The following is a 21,413-nucleotide window of genomic DNA, read 5'->3' as shown; positions in this document are numbered from 1 at the left end:
CCTTCGCAGGCAAAATGGAAAGTACTAAGTCACGGGGAGTTGCCATGGGGATCTACGAAATGCTAATGCAGTTAGGTATGCACTGCTTGGTGCATGTTGTAAACAAAGCGGCCATCTTAAGGTGGAGTATATCTTACAGGTAATCAATGAAAATGAATCTCGAAGGCGCGCGAGCGCTAAATGGATAACTTAAAGACATGGACCTTAGTGTGTGTAAGACAAAAGTGCCGTAAATATGAAAGTGCAAAGAATAATTATGGTACAGAACATAATTATGGCAAAATGTTCAAATAAATGTAATCTGAAAAAAATAATGATATTTGACAAGAAACTGAAAAGGAACCCGAAAATTAAATGCTAGCGAATGGTATGAGAAAATGTGAGACAAAAATAATAAAAATTCTAACCATATTAAAAGTGTAGGAGAGATATGAACCAGTCGTTCCCAGAATGATTGATATCAATATTGATCAGTGAAGGCTTGAATCTTACATCAACAACTTAATACAGATACATGTATGATATAAAATTTCAACATTAGTTCCTTCATAGGAAACAACTTAACTTGAACTCCTCATTCATCCCTTCTGGTGTTAGAGACCCTAGCTTCTCAATCCATAAAGCTTCTTTCTGTGCTCTTAGTTTTTTCATATTCGTGCTTTGTCCTTTGGTAGGGATCACTTCCAGTACTGCGAATCTCAATTGTGCTACTGTATGTCCATTAACAACAAAGTGTCTTGCCACTGCTGATGTTTGGTTATTTGTACGAATACAGGATTTTTGTTCATTAATGCGTATTTGTATTTTCCGTGCGGTCTCACCGACGTAATACTTGGCACATGGGCATTTATTGTGTAGATGAAATTTTCTGACAAACAGGTTGCATGATGTTTGAGTTGAATCTTTTCTCTCTGTTCTTGGATGCGATATATAAGGACCTTTGATAATGTTGTTGCAGTTACCACAACTCATGCAAGGATATGTCCCAGGATGTTTATCAGCAGTTTTCGATTTGAATTTCTTACTGTGTGTGTCGACCAATACATTTCGTAAATTATTACTTTTTTGGTATGCAAACACGGGTGGTTGCTTAAACAATTCACATGTCCTTTGGTCGTTCTGTAATATATTCCATCTATTGAGTACGATGTCTTTCATTTTCCGGCTCTGAATTGAATATTTTGTGACAAAGACTAATTCAGGACTCTTACATTCAGGTCTTTTGGACAACAATTGTGTACGATCTTTCATATCTGTTTTGGTCCTTGCGGTTGCAAGATCATCATCAGGATATCCTCTTTCTTTGAGTCTCATGTGTAGTTTGTCCAATTCGAGATTACATTCTGTCGGATCACTTACGATCCTTTTGATGCGCAACATTTGGCCAAATGGTAAGTTTCGAAGAATGTTGGGTGGATGAAAGCTCATCCCGTGCAAGAGGTTGTTTCTGTCGGTAGGTTTTGAATACAATTTTGTGAGAATTCTGGGGCCATCAATCGCTGTTTGGACATCCAAATAATGAATATTTGGGTTGCCTATTTCCATGGTAAATTGTATTCTGTTGTCAATGTAAGTAAAAAAGTGTTGAGTTCTTCTTTGCTGCCTGTCCAAATCCCAAATATATCGTCAACATACCGGTTCCACTTTTTTAGATGTCGACTCCATTGTGGATTATTAATAATGTGTCGTGTTTCAAAATCGTACATAAACGTATTTGCATACGATGGTGCCATAGTGGCTCCCATCGTGGTTCCAGTTAGTTGCTTATAATACGTTTCTTTGAATCAAAATAAATAATTTTCTGAGATAAATTTCAATAAAATCAACAAAAACTCTTTGTTAGCTCCTATTGGTCCTGCATCAAATAGTAATTTCTCAACTGCTCGTTGCCCTGAGTTGTGTGGAATACTCGTGTAGAGACTGGCGACATCTATGGTAAATAGAACATCTTCTGTAAACATACTTTGCAGAAACAGCCAACACTACAGACATTCAATGCCAAGAAGAAAGCAAATTTACTGAATTTAAACCGAAGAGTATTGATATTTTTCACAATATGGTATTAAATTATATCAAGAAAATACAATTTCATCAGCCCAAAAGAAGGAAATCGCCAGCCGCCGTTCAGCGCAGCGCAATACTAATTATGTAAGACACGAAGCAGACACCATGCAGGCTTTCCACCATTTAACTCGCACACGTTTGATGACAGCTCGCCTTTCATTTCACAGATTTGCGTGCGTATTCAAGTGACACGGACACGATCGTCTCCGTTTTAAGAAGCATTTCCTTTCTCATAAACACGCGAACAGCAGGTCAGTTACCTGCTTTCATTTCATGACTTTCATGCACAATTAGAAAAGTTTACACAAGATTTTCTAGATATAGACATGCCTCTAAGTTGATTTCATTTCTTTATTCTTTTGTTCGTGCTTGCACAAATTGATGAATCATTTGATGACGACGAACTACCTAAACATTACCTTCAATGTCGCCTTATTGGTAACGTACCTCTCTTAATGCTATGTGTACGTACATGAACGATTTCCTACACTGTATATATTGAATGTTGTTTTGCTCGAACATGAATACTGTTTTATTATCTAACAATTGTTGATACTATATCAACCTTATATATAGATTTGACCAAAAGGCAATTAGTAGATTGAAGTTCACAGGCCCTGAGGAAGGGTTTGTAACCCGAAATGTATAGGCCTTCAATGTGACAGTCTCAGCCTTTAAACCATAATACCCATAGAGGGTTCAAAGCTTATGACTATAATAAGCAAAGAATAAAGAAATATTTAATGATTACAGCAAATTATTGACTTTTCAGAAATTTGATTTACCACTTTCTAGTGGTCTACGGGTGTGCAGCCCGCACCGCTGGCCTCACGGCCAAGGTCTTTTTTCTCACGTTTTGTATAGTGCCAACCACAGAGGCACTTTTCATAGTGGGTTTGCACCCCAAGATTTTGTAAAAACTCTTTTTTTCCATGTGAAAAAGATTATCTCAAAGTAGTATACGTAGTGCAAAGCTCACCACAATCTAAGAGGGGCCCGCCTTCTCTTTCCATGGCGGCCATGCTGGTATAGGATTTTCCTTCCTACAATTAGCACCCCGGATTGCCACTTTAGTAACCTGGGGTGCTAATGGCCTTATGTTCCTGGTCCACAGGCAACACCGGGGGGTGACGGCTCTGGGCCCATGTTAATGGCCCTTCTCTTTGCCAGGCCGTTAACTGGGGCTGCGGGCGGTTACCCCCCCAGTGTTGCCCGTGGATCGGATACATAACTCCACATAAGCGGACCACAGATGGTCAAAGGACTACATTTTTCTTTGATGGAATCCAAAAAGCCTGCATACGTATTGTATCACAGTACTATATGATAGATATCACTGGTCCCCGCCTACCTCCCATTCTTCCTCTTTTTGAGCTATTATCTTTCTCATTCTGGCAGCCTCCTTCCTTTCAGTAGTTGCTTGCAATTCCTCCATGCTTTCTCCCCTCAGGTGTCTCCTTCTTTTCCTGCCCGCTGATTGATGAAAACAAACACTTGAGCTCCTCCTTCGAAATCCTGTGAGCACTTGCTTACAGGGCCAGCCTTAGCTCTGGCCCGCCCATCCCCCCTCGCCGAGTGAGTGGCCTAATTTTGTGCTATTTGTTAAGTGAGGGTGAGATTACATTATTTGCGCATGATCACACAGGTTGGGTAAAGTGTGAATCAAGGTTTTTTAACTCATCCTGCAATTTAAACACTTGACCACACACCTTCCAAGCTTTCTTGGTACAAATATGGGGTTTTGATTTTCAAATTTAGGCAGGGCTGGCTGGCCCTATGTAAGAGAATCTCCCTGCTCCAGTGGTAGCAGCCGATGCGCCAGCCCGATAGCGAGGATCTTTTCACTCAAAAAGAGTGTAGGGTGGCCAACTTTACAAAATGGTTTGGCAGGTCACTTTAGATGCAGTGGTGCATCAGAAGCCGTTTCTGGTGCACGTGGTTCCAGATGGTGTCACTTGCGCCCCCCCCCCCCTTTTTCCTCTGCCCCATCCACTTTTATGATAACTTCAGAAATGACTTCAGGAAAAATAACATTAAAAGGAGTGTCCCTCTTTGATACTCTAGAGCGTCATTTGTAGTGACATTAAAAGACGTTTCAATGTGTAAGCCAAGAGACGAGTCATTTTGTGGTATGAAATATGTGAATGCTCACTATTGTTAATATTTAACACCTGTAAAGTTTAGTAAGCCATGCGAGAGGATATTTTGTTATCAAAAGATGCACACTAAATTACTCATAGGGACTTTCACTTTGTGGGGGGGGGGGGTCAGGCATAGTGGGATTAAATGATTTGCCCAGGATTACATACATTGCTTGAATTGTGAAAGCAGGAATAGGGCCCAGTCTGCTATTTAAGTACTTGATCACATATGTTCACAGCTATAATTCTCATAAGTATTTGTTCGGGCTTAGTATTCAAGAGATTAATTAGTTGTGTTGCATTTCCTTGAAAAGTAAAACACAAATTCATAAGAAATTTAGCTTTACAGGTTTTTTTTCCCCCATCCTGAAAGTGAGATTATAGTAGCAGCCTCCAAACCATGGAAGCCTGAATAGGGTGCCGCTGCTGCCATGCTAGCATGGGAAAGCCTGTGGAAAGCTTCCCCGACCTGGCGTGGTGGTTGTGTCCTGTTCAAGTGAAAACCTCCCTGGAACAGGAGTTTTCATTCCAGTAGCGCGCCGCCACCGCACCAGTTCCGGAAGCTTCTCATCGGCTTCCCTGTCCTAGCATGGTGCCGGCGGCGACTTATTCAAATTTAAAGCTCCCCGTTCTTGTGCTGGCCCGCCCGCATAGGGTCAGGGAGCTTTTCACTAAAATTAGGGCGCTGCCACAGTTCCAGCTAGGGGACACTTTTCAAAGGCTTCCCCGAGCTAGCAATGCAGGGCTGCCCTATGTAAGTGAAAAGTCGCTGCTCTTGTGTTGGCGCAGGGAGCTTTTCACTGAAATAGGGTGCTGCCAACATGCCAGAGCTGACATACTGGTGGGTGCCCTGTTTGAAAGAAAAGCTCTTCTGCCTGTGCTGGAGCACCTGCATAAGAGTGGGGAGTTTTTCAGCCAATCGGGCGCCGCCATCACGCCATCTCAGGGAAGCCTTCCACAAGTCTGTGTGGTGGTGGTGGTGGTGCCCTGTAAGAGAAATGTTCCTCCCCCTGTGCGGGGTGCAAGAACACGGGAAGGAGCTTTAAACTCAAATAGAGCACTGCCAGCACCACCACAGGGAAGGTTTTCAAAGACTACCCCACGCTGGCATGGCAGCAGCACCCTATATAAGTGCCCTGGGAGAGAAGCTTTTCATTTACGTAGGGCGCAGCTGCAGCACCAGCATGGCAGAGCCCTCATTTTACAAAGGGCCCCGTGCCTGCCGCTGGCATGGGGGCAGCTGTGGTGCCCTTTGTGAAGGTGTGAGGTTGGTGCCCTAGGCAACTGCCCAGGTTGCCCATGCCTAAGGCCAGCCCTGCTCGCGTATATGCATCCTTCACACCCCATCTTGCATGCGAAGGTTGTTTGCCATTCACTTGCATTCATCTCCTTTCGTTCTCCACCTCATCTCTTTGCGCTAGCTTTCACCATCTTACACTTATTCCATGTCTGCCTCGCTTCATCCTCCCCTGCGCTGTTCCTCTGGACCTTTCACCCTTTCGTTATCTCTCCACTCCCGGCTTTAGGTTGCCCCTGAAAGCTGTTAACCTTCTCAACACATCCATAGACGTATTTACAACAAGGCCAAGAAGATTGCCAAAGGAGCCCCATTTCATTTCAGTTTATTTTCAATTTACTGGTTGTCATTTAAAAAAAACAATATATACAGGCCATTTTGTTTCTCTGAATGTGACTGATTTAGCAATGCTGAGCTGTTAGGAGTCATTCCACTCTAGTAGCTGATGTTTTTGGTGTCCAAACTTTTATATATGCTTGATATTCACAAAAGCTGTATTGTTAGGGTGACTTTTGAATTAAAAAAAGGAAATATGTACCAGACCCAGCATGCTTTAGGTTTCTAGTGTTTCAGTCATGCAACTCTCACCTTGTTGGTCATTCTTATCTTCCCAAATTGCTCTTTAATATTACAAAACAGCCAAACCTCATTGGTTTTATTGGCGCCACTTCACATTATCTTTAGAGTACTTTCTAATCAGTACACACACACACTGTGTTACGCAATCACTTTTATATTCAAATACACAACATGTTTTTTGTAACCCATTGCAAAGATTTCCCTTCAGAAAAGTAAATGTTGAAAATGATGCATCATTTTACAATATTAAACGCATGCCTCTGCTTAAGTCAAGCACAGAGTTCCTACAGCTGGCACTAAAATGATGTTCAGAAGCAAGCACTCATTTCCGCCTCCCCCCCCCACTTTTCAGAGGTCTGTGCCCACCCAAGAGGTGCAAGCATGAAATAGATCGTAAAGAAGTTAAAATGGTGAAGAGCAAATCTGAATGCGCAAGTGCATCAAGAAACCTATGAAAGGACACCCAAAACCATAAAAGGGTGATAGAAAAAACTGTGTGTGTGCCAAAGGTACACACTGTTTCACAGCTGTAAAGGTGTCACTTAACGATATCCATCCAGCCATCTTTACAGAAGCTGCTCAATGCTAAGCAGACAAACAGCGTCCCTGCTGGGTTTATCATGTATCTTTGATGACATTCTGCTGCACGCTCAGTGCTACCAGGCGAACCAACTGCAAAGCAGGGGCGTTGCTAGGGGGGGCTAAGGGGGCTATAGCCCCTGATCTTTTGGTTGTAGCCCTGGATAGAATCTCAGGAGCTACAGCCAAAAGACTAGCTAGCCCCCAGTCCCAACAGTTCCGACATCAGCGTAGTCCCGGGTCTTTTCCAGACCTAGCAACTCCCCTGCTGCAAAGTATGTCACACTCTGCATTTATGTGATGCTTATAAGTAATTGTTACATTAATTATATTTTAAATACAAGGTAAGACTTAGAATGTGAAACAGTACTTCAAACAACAGCAGGACATCTTTATCTATAGCCACAAATCTTAAAATGTTTCTATGTATTGTACAGTTCAACCAACTCTATAGAGTTAAAAAAAATGATAAATTACCTTAAACGCAAGCTAGCAAGAACCATAGACTAAACCACACCCAGAAAGGTAATATTGCGCTGGAGCATTGCTACATTTTATTCTTGGAGTATTGGGCACTATGAACAATTGCACAAACAGCAATGATGTAAAGAGTATGTACCACTTCATGTGTTATAAAAGGTGCCCGCATTGTGCAGCTACGAGGAATGCTGTCGCTTCCCACACATGAATGTTCAGGATCACCCTTATCCATTACTCCACCATGAGAAGGCACCGCCAGACATTCCAAGAACCTTCTCCAACTGTCTTTACTCTACTGAGGTGTTTATGCCCAGGCTGAGCTCACAAACTTCCCTTGTGATTTTGCCATATTTTATTAGCGTTACAGCCCAAGGGATTGGAGGTGCGCCAGCTGCCGCAGGGTACTTACACCAGAGCTGTAACCATGAGAAGGGGGTTGAGATCTTTTTATTCAACTTGTTTATAACATGTGCCTGTATCGCTCGCATATATTTCAGATACAAACCATACCATTTGCCAAGACTGGATGTAGAAATGTAGTTATGTTGTATTAATATTACAGACCTGTCTAGGTGCTTCTCATAGAGTGACAGCAGTCAATGTGTAAGAGAAACCAGATACTAGCACTGAAACCTAAATTCCTCGTTTCAACCTTCTCTCACTTGTGTCCAGTTGGCAGACCGCATATGTTCTTATTGCCTCCTCTAAAAGATTGTTTTTTCGAACATAACCGAAAGTAGACAATTAGCCGTAACAATGACCTCTAGTGCCCTCGACTGTAGAACACACTGCCTTCCCCAAATCCTGGGCGGCAGATATCTGAAAACGCTCGTTCAACTAAAAAAATAGAAGATGACAGGGTGAATTAATGGGGAGGTAAAAGTATGTTTCTAATCCCTGCAACCTTAAAACGTCCCTATAATGCTATGCAGCCAAAGTTGGGGACAAAATGAGGGTGAAGGGGCGTAGTTTGGACAACACGAACAGAGTTTGTTGAAGGGGCGGAATCTGGATAAGGTGCAGAGTCTGGCAGAGGTGGAATAAAGTTTGGGGGGGGCGGGGCGTCTGCACTTATTTGGACCTAGGGAAGCAGAAAGCCTAACTCTCAGGAGAATAGCTCAGGGGCAACGTGCTTGCCTTGGAAACAAGACGACACTGACCAACACAGGTTCGATCCCCTGGTGCGCGCTTAGAAACCTCTGGGTATTAAGCTCATTATAAATAACCTCTCATATCATAAATACGCCACTGACCACATCCCCAGTGAATGCCATTGTGATGAAGGCACTTGGCGTTAGCTAGTGTTGCCTTTTGGTCTGCCTTTTCACCAGCAATCACCCTTAGATTCACCAGAATTTTACTGCCTAAATCGTTTACTCAAACCTGTATACACTCACACCTTTCTGCAGCTCTCCCATTTGCCTCCGACCTTCCAATACATTCTCCAACATTTTCCCTTGGCTTCAAGGCTGCGCATGCGGCTTAAGCGGACTGCAGTGTTTTGCTTGGATTTATATTTCCTGCCGATTTATTTCATATTAATGATTCCTATTGCAGTGCTCCACGCCCTGATGCCCTCTGGAGCCCGGTTCATGTTCTATAAAAAATATATAAATAAATGTGTCCAGGAACAGTGCCTTACATTCCCGGCCTATTAAACCTGCAGCTGGGGCTCGCAGGAAATCCTTGCAGTGCAGACCTCTTTTGATGATCTGCCCATGGGCACAGGAGCAGTCATCAGACTGCTGGTACCCCGCTTGTTACCCTCTAGATTCTGGGCCCATCCTAGCGTGGCATTATTGGCTTCCACTCAGACTCCAGGTGCAAATTTACGTGTGGCATCGGTGGCGGCGTTCCAAATCTGGCATTGCATAATGGCGGTCAGAGGTGCACCACATCCTTTCCCGTCGGCGCCGATCCACCCAACGATAAATGTCAGGCCCACCCTTTAACCCCTTAACTGCCAGGCTATTATACAAGACTATGCAAAAAGGACAAGCATATTCATCCTTGCCACTTAAGTTAAAGAACGGCGCAGGGACGCTTGTTCAGCGGTACACAAAACTCATCCAACCAAACCGTGAGTGATCTACAAAATGCTGCCCTCACTCCACACCATCTGCAACCAAGGAACGTGACGTCCCTTTTGTAGAGTCCATCACTGTCTCTCTGGCGGGGTCGAGGTCACATTGAAGGTCATTGGTCCTAGTGTGATGTGGTTAAAGCTGGAGATGTGGGTGATATATAACCCCAGTACATCTCCAGCTTATAACTGCCATATCATATCAGTATAATTAAAGTAAATACAGTAAACCTCTGTCTTATGCTTCTTACAAACTAAAGTCAAATGGAATTCCCACTAAACTGATTCTAGATACTGCTATGGCGCCACCCCCCTTGCAGGCGGTTCTCAGAGATTAGCCCAATGTGCTGAATATTAAAGAGCACTGCTCTTTATCCTGTTCATTTGAAACTGGTGCGTTACTTCACCTGTAATTTAAGCAAGCGCAGTAATTGAGGGTTTTGTGCAACAATCTCCCGGCGTTTCATGGAAGGGCGTTGCAGTCTCTTGGCTCCAGTCATAGTCAAAAGCAAGATAGATTAACTAGTGTACGTGTTAACACCTTGGGAGCTAAATAAAACCACCATGGTGGTCATTTTGCTGCATATTCTGGGATGTCATAGCTATTTAGTTGAATGTCATTAGCGCACGACCAGGGTTAATGCGGCGTAAAAGTGAAGTACTTGTTTGGTCTTTGGAGGGCTGAGGTTTTACCTGATGCCAAAGGAAGGCGCTTTGTGCGTATCTCTCAACTCATCCACATCTGGGATATAACAAATAACGGTGCACCCCAACTAAGGCGCTTTGTGCATATCCCTCAACTCATCCACATCTGGGATACACCAAATAACGGTGCACCCCAACTAAGGCGATTTGTGCATATCCCTCAACTCATCCACATCTGGGATATAACAAATAATGGCACACCCCAACTAAGGCGATTTGTGCATATCTCTCAACTCATCCACATCTGGGATATAACAAATAATGGTACACCCCAACTAAGGCGCTTTGTGCTTATCTCTCAACTCATCGACATCTGGGATATAACAAATAATGGTACACCCCAACTAAGGCGCTTTGTGCATATCTCTCAACTCATCCACATCTGGGATATGACAAATAATGGCACAACCCAACTAAGGTGCTTTGTGCATATCTCTCAACTCATCCACATCTGGGATATGACAAATAATGGCACACCCCAACTAAGGCGCTTAGTGCATATCCCTCAACTCATCCACATCTGGACGGTGCGTTTCACCCGCCTTGGCCATATTATCACACCCTCAACACACCACTGTCCTCCATAGACTTCAATGGGTCATGTGTCATAGGTCCCACCAGGGGCGTTGCTAGGGGGGGGCTAAGGGTGCTATAGCCCCTGATCTTTTGGTTGTAGCCCTGGGTAGAATCTCAGGAGCTACAGCCAAAAGACTAGCTAGCCCCCAGTCCCAACAGTTCCGACATCAGCGTAGCCCCGGGTCTTTTTCAGACCTAGCAACTCCCCTGGGTCCCACTACCAGCGCATTGAGACTATAACAATCTTAAAAAGCGCTATATAAATGACAAGTACAATACAATAAAGTAAGTGGTCAGATGTGAGTCTCTGTGGCGTGTAAGCAATTTAGGAGCCCTCCCTCACTGTCTAAACCAGAAAGAGGGTGCTCCGAGGTTTGCTTCGTAACTCGGTCACCCGAAATCTATTTTGGATTGGATTTCATGAGCGTCATCAGAAATTAACTGAAATGGTTTATATTAGCAGTCATAATATCATATATTAAGATGGTTGTAACAGGGCAACATTGAGTCCTCTGCATATATCATTTCATGGCATCCCATTTGCTGCGTATAGTTAATATAGTTCCATTGCCCTAGCTGTCCCAGAAAACTATTCCATTCTCCGTGCAGACAGACCCATGGCTCGCGGAGGAGGAATAACCATAATCCTTAAAGCCACTCTGAATATAAAACTAGCCACCTCTATGCCGCTGGCATCATGTGAACTCCTCTCAGTGAAGTTCCAAACCTCACCCAACAGCACTATCACACTACACATCATTTACAGGCCTCCAGGACCCCCTGGGTCCTTTGAAGAAGATATCACAGCCCTAGCAGCCGACACCACCAAACCCACGGTGCAAAATATTATTTTGGGAGATTTCAACCTCGGTTATAAGGACGCCAGCGACCCACACGCCACCTCTCTAGCCTCTGCACTACTAGAACAGGGTTATACTGAAATTAGCACCAAATCTACCCACGCAAAAGGAAGGATACTTGATTGGGTTGCGGTTCTCAACTGCACATCACCCTACTTGATCCAACACCACTAATATGGTCTGACCACCACCTTATCACCTTTGAATTGCTTATCAACAACTTGGAAAAGAAAAAGCCCATTATTGCTCCCCCCTGCCTCACAAGGATAAACGTAACATCACAGCAGATGCTCTAGTTCCTTTGGTAGCCCCTATACTCCATGCCATACCGGACTCCAACGATCCTAACACTCTAATCAACATTTATAACGAGACCATGACTAAAGCCATTGATGCTATTGCCCCGATAAAACTACGAAAAAGCAAACCTAAAGCCCATCTTAACTCGTGGTTCACTCCAGAGCTAAAAACACTCTGTACTGAAAAAAGAAAATGGGAATCTCGCTGGAAATCATCCCCTACACCTGAAAACAAAACTAACCTTGCCATTATCACTGCCACCTACAAAAAGAAGATAATCCAGGCCAAAAAAGAAACCTATAATGACAGAATAGCCCAAGCCAGCTCCAGTACTAAAGAATTATTCAACATTCTAAGAGAACTAGAGAACCCCAACCCACCGCCAGATACATGCACCAAGGATAAAGCCTGGTGTACCAGCATTCAGAATGCCCTCTCCAATAAAATTAAAGGACTGCAGACCAAAATAGCTGACAAAAGATCCCAACTAACAGTCATTACACCTGCACCTACCCCTACCACTCAGATCAACTCAGGTTTCACATTAAAAAAGTCACCATTCCTGAAGTCCACAAAATCATTGCATCTCTTAAACCATCTAACTGTAAGGGCGATAGCTGCCCAGCCCAGATCATAAAAGATGCCGCCAGAGACCTTGCCCCATTCATCACTAAACTTGTAAACTCCTCCTTCTCTAACAACGCCATGCCTAGTAACCTCAAACAGTCTTGGGTTCTACCACTATTAAAAAAACAGACCCTTGACACGGCTATACCCACTAACTACAGGCCAATCACGACAGTCCCTTTTCTACTGAAAATCTTGGACAGAATAGCCTACCTGCAAATACAAGACTATCTTGAAGCTCACAAATTACTTGGTACCCGGCAATCTGGCTTCAGACCCCAGCATGGAACGGAAACCGCACTTGTCGACCTCAAAAGCCAGATCGATGAATTAAAAGACAAAGGAAAGATGGCCATCCTACTTCTACTCAACCTCTCTGCGGCCTTTGATCTGGTGGATCACTCCATACTTTGTAACCACCTATCCTCAGCGGCCTGTTTCTCCAGTTCTGCAGTTGCCTGGATCCAATCTTTCCTCGCTAACAGAACTATGCGCGTGTTCTCACCCTCAGCAGCTTCTGACCCCATCCCTATCACCTGCGGAGTCCCTCAAGGATCCTGCGTCTCGCCCACTTTGTACAACATTTTTACAAAGCCACTTTTCGACAAACTGGACCGTCTGGGTGTCACCTACACAAACTATGCGGACGACACCCAGATACTCCTACCCCTTTCAGGAACCTATGATATAGACGTTGTGCGGATTAACGAAGTCTACATCATCATTCAGGCATGGATGGCCACACATGGCCTCTGCCTGAATGATGATAAGACAGAATTACTCCTAGTCGGATCATCTAATAACCTTCTCAAACTAAGTCCTCACTACACAAATATCCTCATCGATGGAAACAGTATACCCATCGCCAAACATGTAAAAACCTTAGGTTTCTACCTCGATGCCCAGTCTAACCTAATTAAGCAGATTAACATGACCTCGTCGGCCACAGCCTACACAGGCAAGTTGATCAGAGCCTGTAGACTTTACTATCCCCCACCAGTTGCCTTACTATGTCGCAAGCGCTCATACAATCTAAATTGGATTATTGCAACAGCCTTTATCTAGGAGCAAACAAAACCATCTTAAATAAACTCCAGATCATGCAAAATAACGCGCTCAGAGCAGAGTTGAACATTCCCAAAAGAGAGCACATATCAGAAACCAGAAAGCACTACAGGTGGCTCTCTATAAATGACAAAATTGACCTAAAAACTATCTGCCTTACTCATAAAGCACTTAACCACCAAGCCCCTCCCCTATCTCACAGATAGATTTTCATGGAAGGTTTCCAATAGAATCACTAGATCATCCAACATACCATGTCTGGCGGTGCCCAGATACAATCTAAAAAGAGCCGGAGGCTCCAGCTTCCCGGTATTAGCTGCCCAGCTCTGGAACACTCTCCCTCAGAATATTCAGACTATACAAACCTTCAACAAATTCAGAAGCCATGTTATCACATGGATACTCAACAAAACATAAAATGACAGCTCTTGATACCACCGACCGTTAGGAGGTCGGTATAACTAGTATGTGCTATCCATCCTGTACTACTGCTAGGTCCTATGTATAATATGTAAAATGTTTAATATGTATATATGTGCCATTGTAATTTCCTGAATGCGCAAACTGTATTCTTATACATAACTGTATATGCTATGTCTTGTAACCATTACTATCCTCTAGCGCCCAATTACCTCCGGGTCAGGTGCGCGATATAAATAAAATAAACAAACAAACAAACAAAAGGGTGTTGTCTGGTCCAAACACGTGTTGGTTTTTGTCTTCATGCATATGTACAAATATCTGCTTGCAAGACCGAGGCAACCTATTGCCATTTAAAAAGCAATGAAGAACCTCAACACCATGAAAACCCAAATGTTTCTAGACGTGATTGCGTGATCACAGACACAGGCATCATTATCACAACTGACAAGAGTCAGATCCAGCGCCACTATCTCCAGGGATCCAACCACAGCTACTTTCTCTTTACAAACATGTACGCATACTCTACGTAGCCACACGTATGTGGTGTAATGCAATTTGGTCTGGTATAGAGCAACAAGTGGGTGGCCTCTTCACTCCATCGTGCACACCTGGGGAAAGGGAATGAATGAATCAGAAGTATTTTCAGTCACACAATCACTCCCAGTTCACCACTTTGGGCTTCCCCTTTGTCTTCTCCATAGGATGTTATGTTATGTTACTTGCCATTTATATAGCGCCTTATATATCATTGGTATGACCTCAAAGCGCTGGTAGGTTGAATGCCCTCATTTGGGTCAGTAGAGAGAGAGTCGTATGGTGCGTGGGTGCACCGGCTATGAGTGCAGCTGGTGTGGTTGTTGGCTGATAGCTGCTTCCTAGCGATAGGTCTGATGCTGAGGATATCAGTTGGATGTGTTCAATCTGGTGGGTGGACAACCAGACTGGGTTCTGGCTGCGTTAGGCCTGAGGAACGCCTATGTGAACAGCAGGCCGGAATGTGCTCAGCTGGCTCAGCTGGCTGCGTTTTATTAGGGTGATGAGGTGTTCATGGGGTCGTATTCGTATTCGTATGTGAACAGCTAGGCTGAATTATCAGGGGTATAGCTGTGTTCGGGTTGAACGATGGTGTATAGTGGAGAGTAAGCGTAGTGATGTGATATGGTGGTTTTCAGTAAAAGTGAGACCAGGCACGTGAGCAGAATGGTGGGGACATACATAGCAACATACTGATATAAATAGCAGCAGGTATATATGTTATGTTATATTATGTTACTTGCCATTTATATAGCACCTTGTATATCATTGGTATGACCGAAAAGCGCTGGTTGGTTGAACGCTCTCGGAAACCGTGGTTCAGGTCAGTTGAGAGAGACGGTGTTGTATGGTGCATGAGTGCACCAGTTATGTGTGCAGCTGGTGTGGTTGTTGGATGAGAGCTGCATTCTAGAGATAGGTGTGGTGCTGGAGAAGTCAGTTGGCCAACAGAGGATGGAGGGGCCCACAGGCAATACACTTACTACATTCACTGTAACGTTTTTTAGTTCTATGAGGTATCTCACACATTTCCTACTTGATCAGCCAATTGCTCGGCGATGATGTGACTTTTAGAAATGAAGTCATTGCACTTTGGAAAGTTATTACAAAGTGCTAATGGTGCAAAGAAACTTTGGGCGCAGGCTGCAGGAATTGGTGCCTTTGTTTAGGTTCTTCTAATTTCAGGAATGGAGATGTAATGGGTAAGAGCAAAATACACAAAGGAGAGATCCACCGGCACACAGACTCCTCAGCAGCTCAATGTGTAACGGGTTAGCTCACAACACTGGCATGGGATCCACGCTCGTGCCATTGCTTCCACATGATGCCACACGCTCCTGCCATGATAGTGTAACACAACTCGCAGCTGCGCAAAGTAAGACAGAATCTGACACAAGCCATTTCAATGATAGCTATTAACATATTAGCACACACAGCTTGTGATTTGGCCAATCATGTTGCTCCAAACATAGGCTGAATCACACGATCCTAGTTCAAGCGGTATTACCGGAATTGACCTTTTCAGATTGACCTTTTGTCCTAATTGACCTAATTATAGTGGTCCTAATTGACCTTCTGCACAATTGACCTTTATATTATTTTAGTTATTTTATATATGTATTGGGTTGGTTTTGGATAGTAAATAATATAAGGGTATTGGGTGAGGGGTTGCGGGGGGTTTCCCCCATATATGTCCTAATTGACCTCATAAAATCGGTCAATTCTCCTGTGAGCAGTTCGCTCGCGATCAATTGTGATTACGTCAATTCGTATACATCCGCTCAAGCTTGCGCGCGTTAGGCCCACCTGTCTGCCACTTTCCCTCTCGCACTCTGACACTTCCTTTAACTCCCCTCACCCCTCCTAACCCTCCCCGGCCCCACTTACCTGAAGCTCCTGCAGCTGTGGTATCTCCACAGCTCTCCTTGCCTTACATGGCCATCATAGAAATGAAAGAAAGGCTCTGCATGGAGTCCCGCACTCGATTTCCATGGCGGAAATGTGAGGAAGTATTTGTGAGAAAGAACGAATTGCGTGCTCCCTGCAACCTGTTGTTTCTCACAAATATATCCCTCTTAGCACCCTGCGGGTTGGCCTTGGAGTGCTAATAACAATAAATACCTGTTCTGGGGACTGGACCGGGTGGTAACAGCATGGCAGGCATTAAGGCAGAGTGAAACTTGGGCCCTGGGATTTTACCACCTGGTTCTGCCCCAAAATAGGTGTTTATTGCTATGATCAAGTTTGTGGGAGAGAGGCGGTTGCAGGGACATGCAACGGGTCATTTGCTACGATGAATGATAAAAACGCAAACCACATTCTTTAACAAAAAAGGTGGTGGTAAAAGTTTTGCGGCGGTTTATCGCGGTTACTTAGGGCCCGATTCATGGAATATGTGCCCGGTTCAAAGTGAATTTGCACTGCTGAAAAGTGACTTTGGACTGTCGACACAAACCCTGATTTATGGAATCATGCAAAGTGTATTTTTGCTGTGCAAATTCCAGGCAAAGTCATTTTGTACTGCAAAAATGACTCTGCGCTGATTTTGCCCCGACTTTGCACGGCAAAAATACCCTTTGCACGGATCCATGAATCAGGTTTTGTGGTGGCACTCACTGCAAATTAACTTTGAACCGGGCAAATATTCCATGAATCGGGCCCATAGTACTTGTGCTGCATTTATGGTTACTAAAATGCCGCAAGCATATGACGGGATGCTTGCAAATGTTATATGTGAATGAATGTGTTGTTTCATTAATGACGTGCAGCGTAGAGTGGGAGGTCCTAATTCTGTTTCCTTTGTTCGCTGTGTCGAAAGTGGGTGTTTACATTTGCTGATCACTATCTCCTCTGCCCTTTGTCCTGCCAGGTATCCCTGAACCAAGACTGCACCCGTGCCATCATGAAGCTGGTGTACTGCCCGCACTGTAGGGGAATGGGCGGTGCCAAGCCCTGCCTCAACTACTGTCGCAACGTCATGAAAGGGTGTCTCGCCAACCAAGCCGATCTCGACACGGAGTGGAGGAACCTTGTAGGTAAGGCTCGCTAAGTGCGGCAGTGAGTGGGTGAGCCCGGAAACGGGAAGTAAGTGTGCCCATGAAGGATAGGTAATGAGTGACTGACTGCAAAAATAGGTGTGTGAAGGTCAGAAACAACATTAACTTATTTTTTGGGGAAATACGGGATTACTTTATTTAACCCAAGCGCCATTCCCGGTTGGCAGTGATTTATGTATTTAGTAACTTCTTTCCTACTGGGGATTTGAACCTGGGTCTTGAAGGTGGCACACCACGCTGAGCTATCTCACAAGTGCTGGGTTGATCTTGTTCCTTTGTATAGACTGCCTGGGACATAGCACTCACTGTCAAGCAGTCGCAAAGCCCCATTCTCAGCACTGACATGTGCCTTGGATTGCTGCAGAGATGGTGTGCCGATTCATGGAAAAGTGTGCATTTATCCTGCAAGGGCCTCCCGCCAAGAACAACACTGCGCGAGCCTGCGTGCCGAATAAAAAATACACGCTCTGCATATTCATGTAATTGGTTGCGCAAAGTAACCATATACGCAAGTTGCGCCCGGAACGCCCCCACACCAAGTAAAAAAAACAGCCAGAACAGCTACCTTCGACTGCTCCCCGAATGCGAATACACGCATCCTTCAAACAGTGCGTGGGGTTCCCCCCAAGGAGGTCTTCATCTCTGGGTTCCCCCCAAGCAGGTCTGCATCTCTGGGACCCTGCACAGGGCCCCCCGTAACTGTTACCGGCACCCTGACAACATGCGTACGATTACATCATAACTTTGGTAAAACTTGGAAAATCTATGTGCGAACCCCCATAAACCGTTCCTGCACCTCGCTACACTGCAAACGCGCACCCCTAAATCCGACATGCAAACCCACCACCACGCTGCGATTCCTATGCGCAAGTGCCTTTATGCCGCCTTTGGGTGGCAGAGAGATCAAGGGATTTACGAGGGCATGTCACAGGTGAAAGGTTGCGCTGCCACATCCATGAATACACTTTCTCGTGCGCATTTGTGGACGTGCTATGGACTGCCTGCGGCCCGTCCCTCCTATCGTCCACTTTCCCCCTTGTTCTTCCTCATTTACCGAGTTCTGCCCCCTACTCTGCCCAATGCGCAGGCCTCGTCCACGCGCTGCATAGTGTCTCGCGCAAGGCACTCAACCGCTTGCAGAGATGTGCCGAGCCTGCAAGAAGTCCCCGCATAATAAGAAAAAGTACTGCGCAGTCGATTTCATGAATCGAAAAACGTGATTTTACGGATGGTTTGGCACGCAAAGTCCCTATTTTCCGTGCAGATAATTCCATGAATCGGACCCAATGTCTGTACAGGTAATGGGCAGGGGTGTGTGGCTGTAGCCCTAGGTGTGTCCCTTAAGAGGTGGCACTGGTGGGTGATTGCAAGGGAGAGGCTGCTTAAAGCTGCATGCTGTGGGGGACAATGACAAACTAATGCTTGTTATTTAAATGCTGAATTTTCATTCATTGTGTTCTCCTCTGTCTTAATAGTACTGTTGTAAACACAGCAGTGTGGGGTGCAGTAGAGAAAAGGAAGGTATGGTGTTGGCATTGTGGGGGGGGTTGAGAATGGGGTCAGCAGGGGCAGGAATAAAAGGGGGAGGGCAGGGGAACATAGTTCCACTACTTTTTTTGCACACTTCGACCACTGGTGAAGATGAGTTTTTGGGTGGGTGAGAAGTCAATGGGAGAATGAGTGTCAACGGTTAAGGGAGTGGGTGCTTGTGTGAGTGTACATGGATAGCGGGTCATGGAGCAATTCGGTGGGGGATCGTGAATTGATGCATGTTTTACCAAACGGAATTGCAAGTAAAACTGACTCTGGGGGCCTAATTATGGGACCATTCCGTTATTCCCCATTTCCGAGTTAGTCTTAGCCAGGGGTTCTAAGTGGTCCGGAGCTAGCCAGGGCAGAGTCCCTGCAGTATTAAAAAACTGCTATTGAGACGGGACTCTTCCGGGCTCCCCTCGAACCATACTGATTTCTGCAATAGATAACGTTATGCAAAGTCGCCATTGTGAGACTAAAATATGAAGCGCGCGTTGGTAGTACATACAGTTAACATTTACTGGGAATGGCCGTGTTGCTTTTTTTGCCCACTCACCCTCAAAGACTGCCAGGTGCAGTGATGGATAATAGGGGCTGGGCTGCTTTTTTGCTTCTTCTGAGCCAAGCTCTCGGTGATTAACTGCTGCTAGAGGGTCCTCAGCGGCGTGATAGGCGACCATTACCAAGTGAAGACATACCAACCTGCTGTGACAAGATGTTAGGCCACGTCACACCGGTTCTACGTTATTTTGCCAAGGGATTTTTCGTCGCGTGACTTTTCATCGCCGTTTTTTAATCGAAAAAAACTCATAGTTTTTTTGGGGGGTTTTTTGGGGGGGTGTACCCCCCCAAACCCGCCTTTTTTTGTATTATTCCCTTTCACCCACAAATATTTATTTAATTTTTAAACCCCCCCCAAAAAAAAAAGATGATTTTTTTTTCAATAAAAAAACCGCGATGAAAAGTCCCATGATGAAAAATCCTGCGGCAAAAGAACGGTATACCGTCACACCATTAAGGACTCTGCGTTGTCTGCTGCTGGCTGCAGTTATTCAACCGGATTTTCAGCGCCTAAAAAGTTTTACCTGGGATCTTCATTTTAAAAATGTTTTTAAAGAGGTTGGGATAACTTGTTACGAAGACGAACAGTGCAGATTGTTTTTTGCTTTGAAATAATAACAGTTCTCTGAAGATACTGTGCTGTTTGTTTACTTTAAAAAAATGTATTAAGCGAAACACATTCGTGGCCATTGCACAGGCGAACAAAATCTTGGTTAGATGTACCGGCACCTCGGGATGTGTCGAGGAGAAAACCGATTCTACTTTTTTGAGATTCAGACACAGAGACGCCAGCACGCTCCTTGGGAAATTGAATAATCCGGCTCCTTCCAGGCCCTGTTGTGTTTTCAAACATCAGGGTTGGACGAATTTTCACCCAGACTTCATCACTAGTTACTAGTCGGTAACACACACCATTGTGATCAGGAATGATTTCATGTGTCCTGAAGACGGCGTGGGTACGAAACGTACCTAGATTACCTAGCCGAAACTCGAGTAAACACTGTTTTCACAAGCTCCATTGAACAACAAAAGCTGGAAAATCCTATATGAATTGTGTTGTGAATCATTGTATCAGAATAGACATTTGATATATGCCAGCACTTGATTACCACGGTGCATTCAATGTCACGACAGCATGTTGCACTTTAGGTCAACTCGTAAGACCTACCGTCTTTATAAATTGTCTTTTAGCGGTTTTGCACTGTATGAATGAATAATGTATGGGAATGAGTGTGGTTTGGGTTGTATGGTTTGAACTTTTAATTACAGATGGTTATGTGTGTTCAATTTGAAATAACTATAGAACTACAGATATAGCTAAGTATTTTAAATTAATGATTTTCTATTCACTGTGCTTTTTATCTATGTATAAATACAATAAAGAATGTTGTGATAACATTTGAAGGTTTGTTCTATTGTAACGAGATTGCTAAAGAGGGAATAATTGCTAAATGCAATGAGCGTTTGTCTACACCCTTTGGTCTAAACGTTGTTTGTGCATTTACTTAAAAAGCAATAGCAGTTTCTACCTTGATATTCCAATTCCTCTAAAAAAAATGTTACCACTCTTTAGGCCATGACCACCACTTTGGCCATGCTCCTTGTGAGAGCCCTCACTCGATTTCTCAACCCCCTAAAGCACTGGTGATAGCAGACAGACATGCCTCTGGATTCTCCAGGTCACCACGTCCAGCATTACTCCTCTAGATATCGAGCATTACCAGTGACGCTGAAGATGGCGTCGGACAAGCCACACTGGAAATCAGTCTCAAAGGGGCCGTGGCCCAGACTGAGTCTGGAAAGTCAGGCTCTATACCAGGTCGATTCAGGCGGATGACTGATTCAGCACTAGACCACAAGGTGACACAAAAAACTGTCATGGTGTAAATAAGGTGCTGCTCAGAGATGGTGCAGGTGTGTAGCCGGGATAGCAGCGGCTGGACTTTGCAC

At 44.5% G+C, this 21,413-nt stretch overlaps 1 protein-coding gene across 2 annotated transcripts in view; it reads left to right on the top strand.

The window, feature by feature from the left end:
- The window catches only part of GPC1 (glypican 1), a 409,732-nt gene that overhangs the window by 282,953 nt on the left and 105,366 nt on the right, over window positions 1-21,413 (top strand). For both annotated transcript variants that reach the window (XM_069617862.1, XM_069617863.1), the window contains one exon: window positions 17,183-17,348. In XM_069617862.1, the coding sequence (XP_069473963.1) occupies window positions 17,183-17,348 (166 nt within the window). The remainder of the gene's footprint in view (window positions 1-17,182; window positions 17,349-21,413) is intronic.

The sequence above is a fragment of the Ambystoma mexicanum genome, chromosome 10 (genome assembly GCF_040938575.1).
Source record: "Ambystoma mexicanum isolate Mex_15411 chromosome 10, UKY_AmexF1_1, whole genome shotgun sequence".
NCBI classification, from domain to species: Eukaryota; Metazoa; Chordata; class Amphibia; order Caudata; family Ambystomatidae; genus Ambystoma; species Ambystoma mexicanum.
This window is presented reverse-complemented; position numbering and strand designations above follow the sequence as displayed.